The 19,942-nt window shown below is 23.5% G+C and overlaps 1 protein-coding gene across 9 annotated transcripts; it reads right to left on the reverse strand.

Moving 5' to 3' along the window:
* Positions 1-111: 111 nt before the first annotated feature.
* Positions 112-19,807, reverse strand: LOC127288301 (JNK-interacting protein 3). Of its 9 annotated transcripts, XM_051315684.1 has the most exons (20): positions 19,628-19,807; positions 19,127-19,228; positions 18,903-18,947; positions 18,033-18,352; positions 17,377-17,533; positions 16,085-16,492; positions 15,404-15,598; positions 14,946-14,981; positions 13,452-13,469; positions 13,167-13,224; positions 13,026-13,082; positions 12,277-12,612; positions 11,639-11,809; positions 8,795-8,996; positions 5,862-6,778; positions 5,456-5,675; positions 4,800-5,085; positions 4,446-4,643; positions 4,027-4,116; positions 112-1,490 (listed from the first exon to the last, which is right to left on the reverse strand). In XM_051315684.1, the coding sequence occupies exons 4-20, from the start codon at positions 18,324-18,326 to the stop codon at positions 1,354-1,356; spliced, it is 3,780 nt and encodes a 1,259-aa protein (XP_051171641.1). In that variant the 5' UTR covers positions 18,327-18,352; positions 18,903-18,947; positions 19,127-19,228; positions 19,628-19,807; the 3' UTR covers positions 112-1,353. The 9 variants fall into 9 exon arrangements, with proteins under 9 accessions (XP_051171641.1, XP_051171642.1, XP_051171637.1 ...); XM_051315685.1 differs by lacking the exon at positions 19,127-19,228; XM_051315680.1 differs by lacking the exon at positions 18,903-18,947.
* Positions 19,808-19,942: the final 135 nt, after the last annotated feature.

Genomic DNA, 19,942 nt, shown 5'->3' on the forward strand with positions numbered 1-19,942 from the left:
AATAATACATGATTTTCTTGCTCTTGAATATTTCAAGATCGGATAAAAATCACTATTATTATTATTGTTGTTTCATTTTCTTCAAGGGAACAATAAATAATTAAAAGTTGATGATTTCCTGTATAACTTTTATTAATGCCGTTGCAGCTCCACGCGAGCCAGGTACATTCCGCGTTCGACACTGAAAGCCGAGTTAAACATGAAATATACATAAAATTCGCTAGAGTCGATTTCATTCTACATATTTGTTTTTTATTTATTTATTTATTATTATTTTTTTTTTTTAATATAAACGCGATTTCAAATATATTGTAACCTCATCTTTGGTAGAAGATTCAGGAGAGAGAAAAAAGTGCAAAGACGCCGAGTTGCTAAACATTTTTTTTTCTTATAATCAACGGCGAGCAATAAATAACATTTTTTTTTTTTTATTAAGTTATATATATGGACGTCAATAAATTACAATATATTTACACAAGCCTATTCGAAGAAGTCAAAATTTCATTACGATATCAAATTGACGTCCAAAATAAGAAAAGAGCAATAAAGAAAAAAAATTCTTTATTTTGAAAAAAAAATTTCAATAAAAAAAAATTGAAGAAATCGCTATTACAATAACGATTTTGAAAAAAAATAATAATTCTCAGACATACACACACAATTCAAAAACATAAAATTGCACACATCCCCATACACAGGCTCATTTTTCAAATACATATTATATATTTATGTGCTCATAAATTACACGATTCGGGAATAAATTATTTAATTTGCATAATTTTAAAAACGATTTACAATAAATCTTACGCTAGCAATCGATACGTAAGCATATTATAAACAAATATATATATATATATATATTTAATATTTTTTTTTACATTATAAATATCTAAATTAAAAAATCTAATAAATTTTTCTAAATTTCATCGAACACACGATTTTCATGCAATTCGTGGACATTCTTTTTCAAAGTTAACGTATCCATTTTCGCTATAATAATAATAATAATAATAATAATATTTTCTAAAAACTTTGATAAATGATGACAACAAAAAAAAAAAAAACGACTAAAATCTTGTAATTTTTAACTCTAAAAGGAAAAATCAACAAAAATATTTTTGTACACTACGTTTATCTCGGCATTTCTCGTTTTTTTTCTAATTCATCGAGCTGACTTTTGTGAAACAAAATTTTCTTTTTTCCCCACTTATGATGTGAAAAAAATATTATTATTCACAAAAATGGAAATTTTTTTTCTTAAAAGAGTTTCTTTTTTCGTTTCTTTTTTTCTCCTTCGATCATTTATTTTTATTGCTAGGCCGGGCACCTTTGGAAATGAATTTTTGAATGAATTTAAGTGATAATCATTGCAGACAATGGACACTGAACCTGCCAGACAATTAAATGACTTTGTTCATTTTGCTCTTCGGAATTTGAGACTGCTGATGCGTTTGAACGTTCGATTCCATCTTCAGTTTCATCGCCGTCACCTGATAATCAAAGTTTTTGATTTATTTTTTTTTTTGTTTTGAAGTTAGAAAAAATTTGAAATTTGAATATTAAATGCAGAGCAATGATCCTCAGCCTTTTGTACAAGACAATGCAAAATGGAATGAGTGATTGAAAATATTAGGAATTACTTTTGTGTACAATTTTTTTTTTTCAAAAAATGTATTTTTGTATTATATCAATGATATAATGAAAGATTAATAAATTATTTATTATCTATTAATTTATTAATATTAAATTAATTAATTAATATATTATTTATCATCAATTAATTTTATAAATTTTTTTTAGTGAATTACTTTTAAAATGAAATTTATTTTATCCGAATTTATAATTCCTAATTTTTTTCAATTACTTCTATTAATTTTAATCGTCAGTTGTAGAAATAATATTTCGTTTGAACAAAAAATCATTTTACTAAGAAAGCAATTAAAACCCAAATTAAAAAAAAAGATAAATGGGTTTAAATGACTATTTTTGAAAATTCAAAAACCTTCAATCATTGCGATGGGAATGTAAAAATACTAGGATAAAATTAAGAAATTATTAGTAAAAAAACTAGAACCGAATTTAATAAAAAGAAGAAAAAATAAACAAATAAAATACGAAAATAAATAAAGAATATTAAAAACGAAAGGGAATAAACAAAATAAAATACAAAAATAAATACAAATTATTAAAAAAAATTTAAATGAATAAAATAAATAATAAATATTCAAAATCAAATTTTTTTAGTTTTAATAACAATACATTTTCTACAATCAACGATTTAATTAAAAAAAAAATTTTTTCGCCATCTGTCCAACCCCCAGAGAGTAAAAGGAAATTGGAAGGGTAAAAATTGGGATCACGATACCGGAAACATTTTTTTTTTTTTAAATGTCTATTTACATATATATTATAATAAAACATAATTTTTTTCAAAGAAACATTTTTCCCGATTCCATTGGAGCATTTTTTGGAAAAAGTGCTAAAAAAAATTAATTGATACCCACGAAATAACATCACCAATTAAATTAACTATATTATACAGTGCAATCATTATGTTTCGAAAAAAAATTTTTAATTCAATATTTTTCATTTTTTTAAAACAAAAAATATTTTTAAAAAAATAATGTTAAAGTTATCAAACAATAATGACATCCTGTATATATTATTTAAAAGAGACATTGACCATATTTATATTATTGCAGGATTTCATGTAAAGTGATCAAAGCTAAAAAAACGTTTCTTTTTAAACGCGCTAATGTTTAGATAATTTTTCACAATTAAATAATGAAATAAAAAACTTTTTTTACAATTAAAATTAAAAAAAAAAAAATTAAAATATTAGTTTTCATAGCTTTTTTTGACGTTCTTTCGATTGGTACAATGACAATTTAGAAAAAAAAATTTCTGACCAAAAAAAAAAATGAAAATGAAAAATAAATTTGATTTTTTGGGGAAAGAGACGATTTTTTTTTAATGAAAATTGAAAAAATTCCTGTCTTTCACCCAAGAAAAGACAAATTAATTTCCATTTTCATTTTTTTTTTCAAAAATTAATTTCAAAAGAAAGAGAGCGTCAAAGAAGCTGTGAGAACTGATATTGAAAAAAAATGTATTTCATTATTTAAGAAAAAAATTATTATATAAACGATACTCAAAAAACTAAAGAAAATATTAGTCAAAAATTACCACCAAAAATAATCCAAAATAGGAAAAAATATTTTTTTTCACTTTGATCACTTCACCTGAAATCACACATTTAAAGTGTCAATTTAATTGTCAAATTCAAAAAGACAACCAAATATTTAAAGAGCCAATATAAAAAATTGAACCATAAAACGCATTTTTTTTTTGTACATTCACAAGTGTCAGTTTAATATGCGGTTAGGATATTGTATATATATAATGTCTAACTACGATTTGAAGATGCATTTTGTTAGTTTTGTCACGAGCGAGACATTCAAATGAAAGAAAAATATTATTTTGGTTTTTTTTTTTTTTTTATCAATTAGAGTTATTGAAAAGAGAAAAAGAAGTTTTAATTTTTTCAAAGCGAATGACAGAATTTGTACTCGGAACTCGAAAGAAAAATTATTATTTGAGTTCGTCATTACATACTCTCTGGGGGCATACCTGACCATCTGCCATACAATCAGATGTGTTGCCACGTCACTCTCGTCCTCAGCTTCGTCCGCTGAAATTAAATATCAATCGCACGACGTTCCAAAAAAATATTCACATGTTCCAGGTGTATTAATTGTTTCTTTTATATATATATATATATATAATTATACAGAAAAATTGCAAAATGAAACAAACAAATTCAATAATTATAGATATTATTGAAATACTATTAAAAATTGAAACTAAAGAATTGAAAATATGAGCTAAAAAATTTGAAAATAATTTAAATAGCTTGGAAAATTAGTAAAATTTAAAAAATTAAAATTAGTAAAAGAACAAAAAATAATTTTAGCTAAAGAAAAAAGAAATAATTTTCAAACAGATTTAATTTTTATTTACACTCACCGACTCTGAAATCAATGTAACCTTCTCCACCGGATAAGACTAGCATCGCTGGAATAGAACCGTCCGAGATCGCGCTATGACCTCCATGACCTAAAATTAATTTAATTTAAAATATATTTACTTATTAAAATAGATTTTTAACTAATTAATAAATATTTAACAAAAAAATCCAACTTAATTCCTTAGTAAAGAAAAAAAAAACTATCGTACCGTAAAATAGAAATTTTTTTTAAATAGAAAATTCTTTAAAATTTAAATTATTCACCTTTATGTAAATTTTGCAAAAAAAATTCTGTTTAATAAAAATTTGCCAAACAAGAGAATATAACAGAAACAGGAAAGAAAATAATAATAATTAAGGGAATATTAAATTGGCCCAGCTAGAAATATTTGATTAAAAAAATTTTTTTTTTCCTTACCAGGTACGGCGACAAACATTTTTACAGCATCCCTATGTCCATGGAAGCTAAGCTGAGCGTGTGCCATACTACAGTAAGGCACGAAGCTTCCTGGAGTCACCTCATGATCAGAGGCAAAAACTCGAACTCCAATACCTGGAGCGTCTCCCTTTCCACCTCTGGCTTGTGCTCTCGAAATTGCCATCGATCCACCGGCGCCTTTATTTAAATAAAATTAAATTCTGTCAAATATAATATAACAAATGAAAATTCTAACAAATTAATTTTTCAGATCTTATCCATGAGTCTCAGATATAAAAATTAAAAAATTAAATTAGATTAGAAAAGATTAAAATGAGTGTTTATATCAATTACTTTCAGAAAGTGGAACAGAGATAATAACTCCATTTCCGGTTCCAATCCAAAGTCGATTGGATGAAATGAGCAAGGCAGTGATTCGAACAAATGAGAAACCAAGTTTCCCAGTGCCGAGCATTTTGCTCACATATGGCTCAATGTCCACGTCCTGTAGATGCTGATACGTGTGAGCATGATATAATCTCAATGTTGAATCGAGTCTGATACTAACCCAAACACCTTCACCGAGCCACGCTAATTGACGTACTTGTGACTCCCGACGAGGATGTGCGTCCACGGAACACTGCAATTATAAGAGCACTACGATTTCACATATTTGACTCTATCGTTAATTTGTGTATCTTCATATAGAAAATAAAATAATCATCATATATTTTCCAATAGACAATATTTAATTAATATTTTTCCCCACTAAACTTAAATAAAAATTTAATCAAATTTTTATTAAGTAGAATTTTATAAATCAAATCTAGTCAATTAAATAGTTTACTTGAATATTCAAAAAATTTGTTTAATTAACATTAATTGAATAATCGTAATTTTAGATTATTTTTTTTTAAAGAAAGAAAATAAAAAAGGAGAACCAACTGTGATATTCCTATGAAAATGTTTTACAAATTTAAAAAGAGAAAAATTAATGAAAAATAATTTACCTTTAAGGTCAATGTAATTGGATCGATAATATGAATTTTATTTTGATAACCACACCAAACTGTTTTCCCTAATACTGCTGCCATACATCGAATGGAATGTTGAGGATTGCCTAAAGTTATCACATGATATTGAGTGAGATCCCATTGTCCGTCTTGTCCTCTTCGAAATATTGCCACTGTTCCATCTGCCAGGGCAACGAGAACTCGACCCTGGACGTGTCTACAAAAAAAAAAATTGTTCCTTAACCCTTTGAGGACTAAATTTTTTTTATAATTAAATAAAAATTCCACAATGTGAAAATTTCAATTTTAACGAAACTATCTGATAAAACATCTTTTTCATAAAATTCGAATAAAACTAGAAAAAAAAAAATTTTTTGGGAAATATTTATTTAAAAATACTTACACAATGGCAAGAGCAGCGTCTTTAAGTTTCACCGAATGTAAACAAACGGGCCATTTAGCCACCGCTGAATGAACAAAAATTGCTCCATTCTGTGCACCAAGCCACATTGTCGGTTGAATCGAGGACATTTTCTCAATGGGAGTTTCATCATTATCATCATCATCATCGTCATCGTCATCTTCGTCTTCTCCTCGTTCATCGTCATTATTAATATCATCATTATTAACAGAAATTCTTTCCTTTTCACTTTCATTACTATTAAAAACTGATGATATTTCGCCGACATTTTTAACAAAATGTACCTTTCCCAAATTAATTGTCTCACCATTTGCATTATTTTCCAATTCCGATGATTCACTCTCATTAATTTCACCTCCTTTTACATCCTTATTTTGTAAATTCATATCAGTCTTGATTTTTTCTTGACCATTATTTTCGTCACATAATAAAGAATTATTGTTATTTGTTTTATTAGCGTTTTCAACGACAACATTTGCAATTATCATATCATTATCATTGGAACCTTGAGCGTAGTCACTTTCTTTGGCACCCGGAACACTAGCAATACAAAGCAAATGACTTTGGCATACATTAAAAACTTCAAGTATTTCAGCTGGATTATTTGCATCTATCACAGTTACTTTTGACATTTTTTGCGTTGACGTACAAATCCAAACATGTGAACTTAATTGTTGTTCAAGACGTTCTGCCTCGAGACGACGTTGTTCACTATCATGGAGTTCCTTGTCCAAATGTTCAACAGCATCCTCGGCATCGACTTTCATCACACTATTATTACTACTATTACTACTATTAATTTCACGTGCTTCGGCTGCATAAAAAACACTTCCACCCACCATTGAACCACCATCGCGGGTTTTACCACCGCTTAAATTCACTCCGGCTCCACACCATATCTGCAAAAAAAAAAAAAAATTTCAATACAATATTCTTATCAGGTTTTTTTTTAAAATTTTTAAATTTTCATTATAATTTTTCCTGACATTTCCCGAACTTCCAGACAATATTTTTTGTATTTTTCCCTAAACATTTTCGAATTTTGTTCTTTTTTATCAAATTTGAAATCTAATAAAAAAAAAGATTGTAATAAATAAAAATTCGATCAAATGAAAATTATGTTAAACAAACATTATATGAACAATTTAAATTATTCAAAAAAAAAAATTCAATTAGGGTACCAAAATTTTCAAAAGTTTTAATAAAATTCATTTTAAAACTTCAATTATTTTCAAAATTTTCAATCAAATATGAAATTTTAACTATACTTACAATTCTTTTAATTCAATATATTCGAAAATTCAATTACTTTTTCAAAATATCAATATTGATTTTTATTTCTATTAAATGCATTTAATTATGTTATTTATATATAAAAAAAAAAAATGATAACTAAAACCTGCTAAAACACGTTGAAAATTTTTAACATTTTCAAAAAATGCAATAAACTTCTTCAATAACAATAAATTAATTATTTAAGTAATTATTAAATTAAAATTATTGTTTTTAATTTTAAAACTCATTAATATTTTAATTTCCACAAAATTTATTTATTTATAAAAAAAAAGTTATATTATAAAATTATTGTAAATTTCAATATAATTATTATTAAAAACTTTGATTTCAGCTTTTCAAGGTATCAATTATTTCCAAATATCAAAATTAAATTAGACATAAATTTTCAAATAGTTATTATCAAGATTTTTAAAATTCATTAAATTTCATAAGATTTTACAATTGAATTTTTTGTAAATTTGAATTACTGATGATTTTTTTTACAAATTTTTTACAATAATTGAGTTTTAGAGAATTTTTAATTAAAAATTTTTACAAATAATTGAGTTTTAGAGAATTTTTGTTAAATTTTGGTTAATTAATTAAATTTTCAAAATTTCAATATTTTCCACATTTTCAATTGAAAATTGTTTTAAATTTTTTCATTAAAAAAAAATTTAACTGCTAAACTTTGAAAATTTAATAAATCAACCAAAATTTTAACAAAAATTCTTCGAAATTTCAATTATTTACAAAAAATTTTAATAAGAAATTATCTAAAACTTAATTATTGTTAAATTCGTATAATTCGAAACCTAAGTCGATTAATCTTTATATAGATTGAAAATTCGTTTTTTTTAACTTTCGATCGATTGAATTTGTATTTGATTAAAATTGTAATCAATAAATTTGTTTCGACCAATAAAAATTAGCAAAAATTAATTTAAACTTGAATTACTTGAATAAGTTTAAAATTTAGATTAAATTTAAAATGTGAATCGATGAAATTTTGAATCGAATATAATTTAATGAAATTGGAATTTTTATGAATTAAAATTTGAATAGTTTCAAATTTGGATAAATTGAATTTTTCATTCGATTGTAGGTATTTAAAATAAAATTTTAATAACTAATAATAAATAATAATAATTAATTATTAATAATTAGTTAAATTTATATTTTAATTGAAATTTGATCTAAAATAATTGTTAAATCGATGACACAAATTTTTGATAAATTCAAGTTTGGGTGAATTGAATCATTAATTTATTGAAAAAGAAGAAAATCTGCAATTTTTTGTGTCCTCTAAATTAATAATATGAGCTCAGGAATATTAAAAGAAACAATTCTTTTTGAACTAATAAATTATATGCCTGAGCTTAAATCAATTGTAAATTCAATTATTTTTGAAATATTACATTCGAAAATAAATCGAATTAGAAATTATCGATTTTTTGAAATAATAAAAAATAGGCGTCAAAATCCAAAATTCATTTCATCCAAATTTAAATCTATTCAAATTTTAATTCCTAAAAATTACCTTAAAATATTAAGTGAATCGTTTTTTTGAATAAAACGCTCCCTTATTCTAATAATTTTTATATCTGAAAATAAAAAAAAAATATAATTTATAAAATTACCTTCATTCCAGGCTCGGTTTCCTGAAGTGGTCGACAATAAACAGGAACAGGAACTGGTTGTCTCGCAGGTGCACTTGGTTTACCTGGTAAACTCCATCCGTAAGCGTGTAATCGTCCATCTTCTTTTCGAACATGAGCTCGTACCTGTCGATATTGTTCTTTTCTCTCGTTCGCTCGTCTAGCCACAAGTTTTTCCGATGACCTGCAACATGTATTAATTTTCATTTTAAATATTATTTCAAAAATCAATTTTTTTTTCCCCCTAAAACAACAAAAAACGAATTTACATTCGTTCACTTACCGTTCACATTGCTCTTATTTATAATATAAAAAAAAAACATTCTCATAGGAAATAGAAATTAAATTCTACTTTCTATATATTATAAAAAAGAACAAATCACCAATCATCTAAATGAAAGAAGGGGAATTAACAAATTTTTCATTTTTAACGTCACAACACCGAAATTCAATTTAAAAAAGTGCAAAACATTAAGCAAAAAAAAAAAAAAAAATTGCAATCCAAAAAAATTAATATACAAAAATAAAATAAAAATTTATTTTTGTATATTAATTTTACTAAAACAAGACAAACAATTATCTGTAGGAAATGAATTTTTATTTTCTAAGTAAAATGTAAAGTAATTTTTTTTAATTTTCTACCATTTTTTTTTTTTCCAAAGACGCAAAATTATTTCTCAAACTGTTCTATTTATCAAAATTCCATAAATCGATTAATTTACTTATTGATAATTTTTAATTAATTTCCATAATTTTTATTTTATCAAATACCAAACGAATTTTGTTTCGATTTGAAAAAAAAATTATTTTTATTACTAATTAATTAATTGAAATAATTTTGCCTCGAATTTAATATACAATATATATGTAGCTAAATTTTACCTCAAAAATCTGCAATAATCTTGAGAGTTCATAAATACTACAATAATAAAGGAACAACGCGGATGATTGAATAATCGAACCGAAAACGTGAAATAAAAGTCAAATTAAACTTAAAACCTCATTTTATTTCTCGATAGAGATTATATTTTTTAATATTTTTACTCATTTCAAGAAAATATATATAAATATTTATATACATATTTAAAACAATAAAAATCACATTTTGTTTGATTTTTGTTACAAAGGTCATAACATTTTTTTTTTCGAGTTGTTATTTATAAACAACTCTGACTTAGAATCACTTGAAAATTTCTACATTAATAACTTAATTAAAAAATTTACTAAATCGTCATAAAAAAAAACACTTGTAATCTTTGTTCATCGATATCGCGAAAATAATAAGAAATAGCAAAATATTTACAATAAGAGAAAGAGAGATAGAGAGAGAGAGAGAACAAAAGCAAATGTGAATTTGTGTAAATTTGTTCATACCACAGATGTTATAAATGTTTATAATATTTGTGTTAAATAAATAAATATTAAAAGGTGTTATAATATATGAAGTGTAGTAGAAAAATAGATCGTAAGTTAAAAAGTAAATAGAGTGTATAGAAAAAAAAACGAATATTTTTCAGCAAAGCAAATAAAATCGAAATAACTTAAATTTTTTTCTTTTTTTTTTGGCAAAACTTATCACTATAAACATTACATGCAGTTCATTTCTAAGCGTAATATATTTAAAATCTAATTGACTTTTGAAAAACAGATTTTTAAAAAATCCTTTAAAAAACAAAATTATTATCGTATTCTGCTAAAATTGTGCAAGTAAATTAGTTAGAAAATTAATAAATTTTATTTCAATTGTATTAAAATTATTCTTTTTTTAAATTTACTTATAATTCTATCAATTCAATTGAATTAATTTAAAATTGGTTTTTAATTATCTTCGCTCTTTGAGCTTATTTTTTATGCAAATAAATACTAATTAAAAAATTGACATTTTATTAATAATTTACTTATTTAAAAAAAAGATTTTCTTAAAAAAATATCTGAACTTAAAGACGAAAGACACAGAAATGAATAAATAAATAAATAAATATACAAAAAAATAAGTTAAAAAAAATATATATATATATTTTTTTTTAATAAAATCTTTCACTTTTTCCAAATAAAATATTCATAAAAAATGTCTTGAAAAACTTCTTTCAAAACAGTAAAATATAATTTTCATGCAAATATTTTTAATAAAATACATTGGTGAAATTCACGATTATAATCAACGATTTAGAAGGAAAAATATTTTTCTATGCAAATTATTATTATTTTGTTGTCTGAAATTATTTTTTCGTAACTTTCCTCGATCAACAATTTTTAAAAGAAAAATTTCTAGACAAGAAATTAATTAGTGATAAAAATATTTTTTTCCAATCACTGATCGTGAATTTTACCGATGCGATAAAATTTCGAATAATTCAATCTATTTCTACTTATTTATATAAAAATAGATCATTTAACTAACAAATAGACGTACTTTTTTTCTCATTATTAAATAAATTATTAAATAAATATTATCATTAATCGTGTCAACGAATAAACAATTAATAAAAAAATAATAATCTAATATTTCATAAAAATGAATATTAAGTTAATATATATTTTGATAAAATAGAAATTATTATTATTATTATTATTAATTTACTATTATATATAAAAATGTCTGTTTTTCAAAAGTTTTCGATAATGATTCATTTAAAGCTTGGGTTAAAATTAAAATTAAAAAAAAAAAAAATGAGTAAGATAGCAAATTAAAATAAAAGACGAGAAATGTCCTTTGTTTAAAAATAGAATGCTAAAAAGCTTTTGCGACAATCCTAGAATAGTGATCTAAGTTCTCTTTTTCTTTTTTACAAATATATACATGTATAAAGTTGTTTGATTTCTCACATGGTGTCTCCCTGATCAAGATATTCTTGTTTATTTTTCATTGTACGTCGACGCATGGCATCCAAGGATGGCGCTGGAACCACTTGATTTGTCGGTGCACTATAACGTAATGAATGTGGAGCTCGGACTAAGGATCCCCGATCTGCTGGTCCTGTGAAGAGATTACTAAAACTGGAAAATTAAAACAAAACAAAAAAAAAATGTTAAATTTCTATTATTAATTTTTTATATTTATTCCTTCATTATTATAGATACAATTTAAGTATTTTTTTTATTTAATATTTTTTTACAAAAAATATATATAGGAAGAATTTTTATTTTACAGTCATTTTCTTTACATGGCTTTTTATTTAAAAGAATTTTAATTTAAGCGAATTTTAATTTTCAAAGAATTCTCATTATTTCCTAATTTTTATTTGTCAGAATTTTTTAAGACTGCAAATTTTCATTTGTCCGAAATTACAAATAGCTGAATAAACAATCGACAGAATTTTAAAAATTGCGCCGAATTCTTTTTCTATCGATTGTTTGTTTAATTATAATTATTTAATTTTAATTAATTACTAAAAAAATTTTGAAAATAAAATTATTATTTCGCGAAGTGAAAGAGAACAAGAGACGATAAAAATAATACTTACAACTTCCAAAATGTTTGCTTTCCACCGGAAATACTGGCTGGATCGGTTTTATTTGCTCTCATAATTTCCGTCCATCTCACAGCTTCTTGAAGTTCCATGAATCGTTCTTTATATTGATTTCGTTCCATTAGAACCCTCGCCATTTCCACCCTTGTGAATCTCTTTCTTTGAGAAAGAGGAACATCTTCCTCGTCGTCGCTTTTTGAAGCCTTGGCCGTAGCCTCTGCCTCTTCTTTTGTCTTTTTTAATTCTTCCTCAAGAGTCGCGACCTTCTGACGCAAACGATCCCTCGCCTGCTGCAAAGCTCGAATCTCCTCGCGAAGTATTTCTTGCTCACTACAAAATTCAAACAATTTATTTTAACTATTTTAACTATTTTCATATTATTTTTTTTCTTATTATTATTATTTACAATTAAACACTAATTTTGTTTTTATTAATTATTACTTACAAATATTAATTTTTAATTAATTATTATTTACAAACAAATTTTTTTTTATTAATTATTATTCAGAATAAATATTCATTAATTTATTCATTGATGCTATATATTTGTTATATTAATTATAATTTAGAAATTATTATTAATTAAAAAATTAGTCACAATTATTAATTTACTTTTTAGAATAAATAATTGTTTACTGCGAAAACAAAATTACAAGTAATATTGAAATAATAATTTAGGAAAAAAAAAAAAAATAAAAATAGTTTCAACTTATTGAAAATAAGAAAAATTTAATATCACATACCCAGTTAGTTCATCTACTTTCACGATTAAATCATCTTTTACAATATTTAGAGCGTTCCTGGAAATTTTAAGGTAATTAATTTTTAATTCATTCAATTGTTAATCGATTATCAATAAATTATTTTTAAAAAAAACTTCGTACTTTGTCGCTAAAAGTTCATTGTTCTCCATTATTAAGTTTTCCACTTCTTTGCCCATTCCTGAAAAAAAAATTACATTTTTTGTAATAATATTTGAAAATATTATTTTTTAAAAAGAAATATTAGAGGAAATTCTTTATTTACAATAAATTAATAACTAAAAATCATAAAATTTGAATACAAATTTTAAATAAAATAAAAATATTGAAGCATTTGAAGCAAATTTTAATTTATGAAATGTTTTATTATAAAGCATAGATAGAGTAGACAATTAAGAAGACTCTTACCGAAGAAGTTGTCGTTAACTGCACATGTGGGTTATTCGTTATCATGCATCAATCAGGTTTTTTTTTTTTTTATTTTGAAGTAAATGGACCAACAGCAATCGCACAAACAATGAAAAAAGAGAGAAGTAAGTAGATTTGTTAAAAAAAAAAAAAATTCGTATTAATTTTTAAAGCATTAGAAAAGAACATTGAGTCCCTTGGTATTGTATTTGTAAAATTAATACAGTAATTAGATTTATTTATTTACAATACATATATTATTTTATTTTTTAACCCTTTAACTGCCGATGGCAAAGATTTTGGCCGTCAAATTTTTGATATAGCAGTTAAGGGATTAATATTATAAACTCGATAATATAAATTAGAAATATTTTAAATATTTTGATATCCGTCTCTTAAAAAAAACAATATTTATTTAAAATATTAAAATTATTTTTAAAATCCATTGAAAATATTTTACGTTTATTTGAATTTTTTTTATAAATGAGAATTCAGAATTTATCACTCGGTCGTATTTTAAATCGTTAATAGCAGGAAGATATCGATTACTCCGAGTCGGAATTTTTTTTTTTATTAATAATATTTTTGATTGTTAATTATTATTTTTTTTTTTTAATTAAAATATTTGAAACATTTCTTTAAAATATTTTAAATATTAAAAACTAACAATTTAATTTGATCTATACATATAAATATGTTATATTTTACATTTTAAAAACATCACTAGAATCTAATTCTAATAGTTTTGGAAATTTATACATATTATAATTATCTTTTAACTGCTTTCCATTAAAATTTTCCAAATAATTATTTTTTGTCATTGATTACCATTAAATTTTTTTTTTTGTGCTTCTTCAGATGAATAATTATTATTTTTTACGTAAATATAAATTAATATATAACAAATATTTTTCAATCATGTTTTAATATTAATTTAATTTAATATTGTATTACAAGTTTATAATTATGTGTATACCAGAAATCTGTTTAAAGCCGAAAGGCATAAATTATGAATAATAAATAAAATATTTTCCCATCAATATTTATTTATATTTTTGTATTTTTTAATAGTAAACAATTTTTGATAACAGTTTTTTAATTACTAAATAGATTAAATAATGTTTTTATTATTTGCAAGTGATATATTTTTTTAAATATTAATTTGAACAATATATTAAGCAGAAAAATAATCTTTTTTTTTTTAATAACCTTTATACAAAATGTCACTTTCAATTTTTAAATCTTTAATTTTAAAAAATGATGAAATAAATAACGAAATAAAATTATTAAACAAAAGACAAGCGATTTTGGTAACATTACCAATGCATTTAATATTTAATTTATAAAAAAGTAATCAAATTGATTAGAAATTAATCAATATTAGAAAATTTGTTAATTATCTTAATATCTATATTAGAATAATTTTATAAAATTATTTTCTTAAAAAACCAATTTAGAAAATAATAAAAGCTTTTATCAATTTAATCAACATACCTGACGACGCATATTCTCCGGGATGAACCCAACTTCCTGTAAAAAAAAATCACAAAATTCCATTAAAATTTCCATTATTCCATGTTTTTCTATATTATATTAAACTATTAAAATTTTTAATAACTCAAAAGATTCTGTTTCTTTAAAAATCTAATTTATAATTTATTGTTGTTTTTTATAAGAATATAATAAAATATAAAAATAAAAAACAAAAATTATTTTAAAAAATTCACCATTTTCCATTTAATAAATCTCTTGAAATAAATTACAGATAGGAATTTTTTTTTTTTTTTTGCAAAAATTTGCAAATTTAGAAATTTTAAAAAATCGTTTGTATATTAATTTTTTTCTAAATTTTAATTGAATTTAAATTAGGTAATGAATTTAATTAATGAATTTTTGATTAAATTAATTTTCTCATTGGTAAATAGATAAAAATATAATTGTAAAAATTTTACCTGTTATATCGGCACCTTCATCCATTTCTCCAAGTGCATCAGCATCTTGAAAACTGAGTTCCTGATATAACGTATTTCCACTACGTTGTTCTCTTTCAGTTCTTGTTCGACCACTTGGAGTTGACGATATTTTCTCCACAGTCGGCGAAGTCGGAGTAACAATTGGCGGTGGTACTTCAGTTTCAGGACTTTCATCTAAGATATTTAAAAAATCCAATAGAATAATAAACAAACGAAAAAAAAAAACCTCCAAGTAATTTACATTATATTTGTAATGTAAAAATTATAATTTATAATAAAATTTGAAAATAATTAAAAAATAATAAAATTATCAATGAAATTAAAAAATTACTCATTAATAAATTTAAAAACAATTTAAAAAATTTTTTTTAAAATCATGGTAAATTTAAAAGCAATTAATAAAAAAAAATTTGCAAAAATTATTTATAATAAATTAAAAAATAATTGATAATTTTAAAAGTAATTTCTAATAAATTTAGAAATAATGATTTTTAATAGAAAAATAATTAAAACTTACTAATAAAAAAAATAGTAATAATTGAAAAAATAAATTTTGCAAAAGACTTTAATTTAAAATAAAACAGAAAATTTGCATCTTATTTTGAAATTTTGAAAATAAATAAATAAACAAATAGTTTGTCGATAATTTTTGAAACCTACGTCTTGAAACAATTGTAGTCTTATTCTCATGATCGGGACGATCAGTTAGTTGACTTTTGTCGGATGTTTCTATTGTCGTTTCATTACTGCTGTCGCTCAATTCGGATTTTAAATTGGTAACGTGTGTCGATATCTCCTCGGGAATATCATCGGCATTCATACTGGCTTCAAGACTTTGGAATCCATAACTTAATGGTCCTGAACTCCTTGACATTTGTGTTAAGCCTAATGATGGTAAACGACCGGGACCCCTGCCACCGGTTGCATTCTCCAGTCTTTCTGTACTGCCTACCAGCATTTTTGTTCTCTCCATATAATCCACATGTGTCTTAAATAATTCCGTATACCGATCGTGTAATCGAGAATATTCCCGTTTCAACTCGGCTTCCTTTTCCTCGAGCCTAACGACTGCAATGCAAAAATAATTAATAAATTTCTATCATAAGAAAAAGCGATTTTTTATTCTCTCAAGTAACACACAAGGGCCCAAAAGCAACATCGGGTATTTTATTTCTAAATATAAAAAAAAACAAATATTTAAAAATGTGTAATAAACGTTCAGAAAATTTTCTAAATAAAATATTTTTAAAAAATGAATAATTATTGAAATATTAATAAGTATTTTTAATAAATTGTAACAATAAATAATTAATAAACTTTCATAAATAAAATAATAATTTGTTTATAATTTTTTGAAATTTCAACTGATTTGCAAGGCAGAAGCAAAAATTGACTAAAAATGAATAATTTTGATGAATTTTGAAAACAAAGACAAAAGCCAAAATTATTGCAATTAAATCCCAGAAGAACGTGATTTTCATAAAAGCGAAAAACTGAAATTAAAAAACAAAAATCGTAAAACTAATAGAACAATATTTTACTTTTATTGTATTTTCATCTTTTTTTTTAATAAAAAAATAATTTTGCTTTTCGTCATTGTTTGAATTTTCCAATTACGAGATAACAATAAACATTTTATAATGAAAAGTGCAGGGAAAGCTATATGGAGCAATAAAAAAAAACAAAAAAGAAGAATCAAAAAGAAAATTAAAAATAAAACTAAAACAATTTTTTGAAAATGAATACAAAACTAAAACCATATCACTGATCCCATGAAATTTTATAAAGAAAAAAAAATACTTAATTCAATAACAAAAACAAAAAAATAGGAAAAAAAACTGAACAACGCAAATATAATTGAATTATCGCTATACAAAAACAAGAAAATAAAAACCCCAGAACTGATAAATTAAAACAAAAAATAATAAAAAACTCAAAATAATCAACTCTACTGTAAGGAGGTGGTGTAAAAGTAGAACTGGCGGTACCATGGTCGTTGGAATTCTTCGTCTTAAGTTCCAACATTCTAACAATTGACTCGAGACTATCAATTTTTGATAATAATTCCTTCCTTTCGTCCTCGGCAACATCTTCGAGTTCCAAAAGTTTCTGTCAAACAAAAAGAACAAGCAAAAAATTATTCCAAAATACAATTTTAATATTAAAAAATAATTAAAAAATTATAAAATAAAATATTTAATTTTATTTAAATCTTTTAATATTATTTTTTATTGTTAATAAATGTTTTTCTCGTTGTTAACAAATCTTTTTTTATTATTATTATTATTATTATTATTAAATATTCTTTATTAACTATAACAAATAAATATTTAAAAAATTTATTACTAATCTTCATAATAAAAAAATAATTCTTTGTTAAAATTTCCATCTTAAAATAGTAAAACAAATATTTTAGAAATAAATTTTTTTTTAGTTTCTTGATTTCTACATATTATTTAAATTATAAAATAAATTTCTAAAATAAATTGCTATTTATAAAAATGAATATAATTTATTTTTTTTTTTTTGGCAAAAATTTTCATTTTAAAATTACAAAATATTATTTTATTATATTGTTGTAGTAGTAAAAAGGAAAAAAAAAACTAACTTGATCGGAAGTTTTTCTGAGTTGTTTCTCTCTTTCATATTGCGTGACGAGTTGTTCATTATCCTCGCGTAATAATTCTAATTCAACTTCGTGCTCTTGATTTTCTGTGTACGCAATATCCAAACATTCTAAAACATTGACTAGCAAAGGCATCAATTCTTTAACAACATCTTCATCATAGCGGGCGATCATTCTTTCAAATTCTTGATAAATACTACCCGCCAATGATTGAACTTTTTCCGACATAACAACATGACTGTCCTCATGAGTTCCATAAACTGTTTCCTGATCCATTTTTAATGAATTTACCCTTGTGGGATCTGTAAAAAAATTATTATTTTAATTTCCCAATTTACATTCTAAATTCAAAAAATAAACTACAAAAAAAATGTAATACATTAAATAATTAATATTTAATTAATATTAATAAAAAAAAATCGAATTCACAGAAATGGGAATTGAAAATAAAATTTTAATTTTAAACCAAAAAATTGAAAAAATCAAATAGAAAACAAAAAATAATAAATAAAATAATCAATATAAATATAATAATAAATGAAAAGCAATAATTAGAAAATAATTGAAAAATTATCACTAGTTAACAATAAATAAAAAAAATAAAAAAACTATACTAATTATTATTATTATATTCAATAAACTGCATTTCTTCAAATAAAACTGCTTGCAGTAAACACTATTGATTTTTTTTTGTTCAAGTATAACATAAGGTTAATATTTAATGAATTACAAAAACCGAAAATATCCCTCTTATTATCAAATTATCAATTTTGAAAGCATGAAAAATGCAAAAAAAGGGAAAATGAAAGTCAATATTGAAAAATTAAATTGATAAAAATAAAAATAACTAACTAAATAAGCTCTATGACGTGAACTGTCCTCCTTTCTCCATTTACACTAGAGAAACGAAAAATTACAAATGTTAGAAAAAGAGAGATATTTCTATCATTAGAAAATGCTTAGCTTTTTAAAAAACAATACCATGAAAATTAAAAAAAAAAAACTAAGCAAAAGGACACATAGGCGCTACTTCAAAAAAAAAAAAAAATTTGATTTGAACTGTCAAATCTCCTAACCTTGCATCATTGTGGTTGAATATCGAAGCGCAAGTTTTCTATTTTAATATATATATATATATAGAATTTGTTTCACGAATTACAAGTCATCATGATGGAACACTCAAAAAAAAGAAAAAAAAATATTAGTGAACGTAGTTATCACTATATGTTGATTGAAATTCACAATAAACTACGAAGAATCATTCTTGTAAGCCCAAGGTAAAACGTGTCTTCGTCTTCCTGTTATGACGTTTCGCAACTAAAATATATATACAAAATATCTCATACAATTTTTTCTTCTCTCTCTCTATCTTTCACTCTAAAAAAGAAAAAGAGAATTTCCTTCTTTCAATAAGCACAAAATTCACTCAGGCGAACCACGTATAACACAAATGGACTTGACTAGAAATTTACCGATGAGAGAGAATGAAAAAAATTAGTCTCGAGACATTTGTGTCAAAAAAAAAAAGGTCACAATAAACCCGATGTCGTTGGTCGACGTTTCACCGCCATACTTACTCCGTACTTTATATATTCAAACACTTTGCGACATTTGTTCATATAAATAGGTCCATCGCAGACAAACACAAAAAATCATTTCTCTGTCTTTGTCTCCCGTTAGATCTGACTTTGGCACATCCGATCGAAAACCCCGCAGGTTGCCGATGATGATGACGAGAATGTATGTGGTATACACATATGTATGTGTGCATCTGTTTTTATCCTTATTTCATCGTTAAATTCATTTTCTACTTTACCAACTGCATTTTGTTACGCCCAATTCAAATATTTTACATTCATAATTTTTTTTTTCTATTTTCTTTTTTGTTTATA

Source organism: Leptopilina boulardi, unplaced genomic scaffold, assembly GCF_019393585.1.
Source record: "Leptopilina boulardi isolate dan_hultmark-lab unplaced genomic scaffold, ZJU_Lbou_2.1 LbouV2_384, whole genome shotgun sequence".
NCBI classification, from domain to species: Eukaryota; Metazoa; Arthropoda; class Insecta; order Hymenoptera; family Figitidae; genus Leptopilina; species Leptopilina boulardi.

Coding starts and splice junctions, on each gene's coding strand:
- LOC127288301 (XM_051315680.1), bottom strand. Junction 12,613..13,025: donor AAAGTAGATGAACTAACTGG/GTATGTGATATT, acceptor TGAATTTTGTAG/TGAGCAAGAAATACTTCGCG. Junction 4,644..4,799: donor CTCTGTTCCACTTTCTGAAA/GTAATTGATATA, acceptor ATTTAAATAAAG/GCGCCGGTGGATCGATGGCA.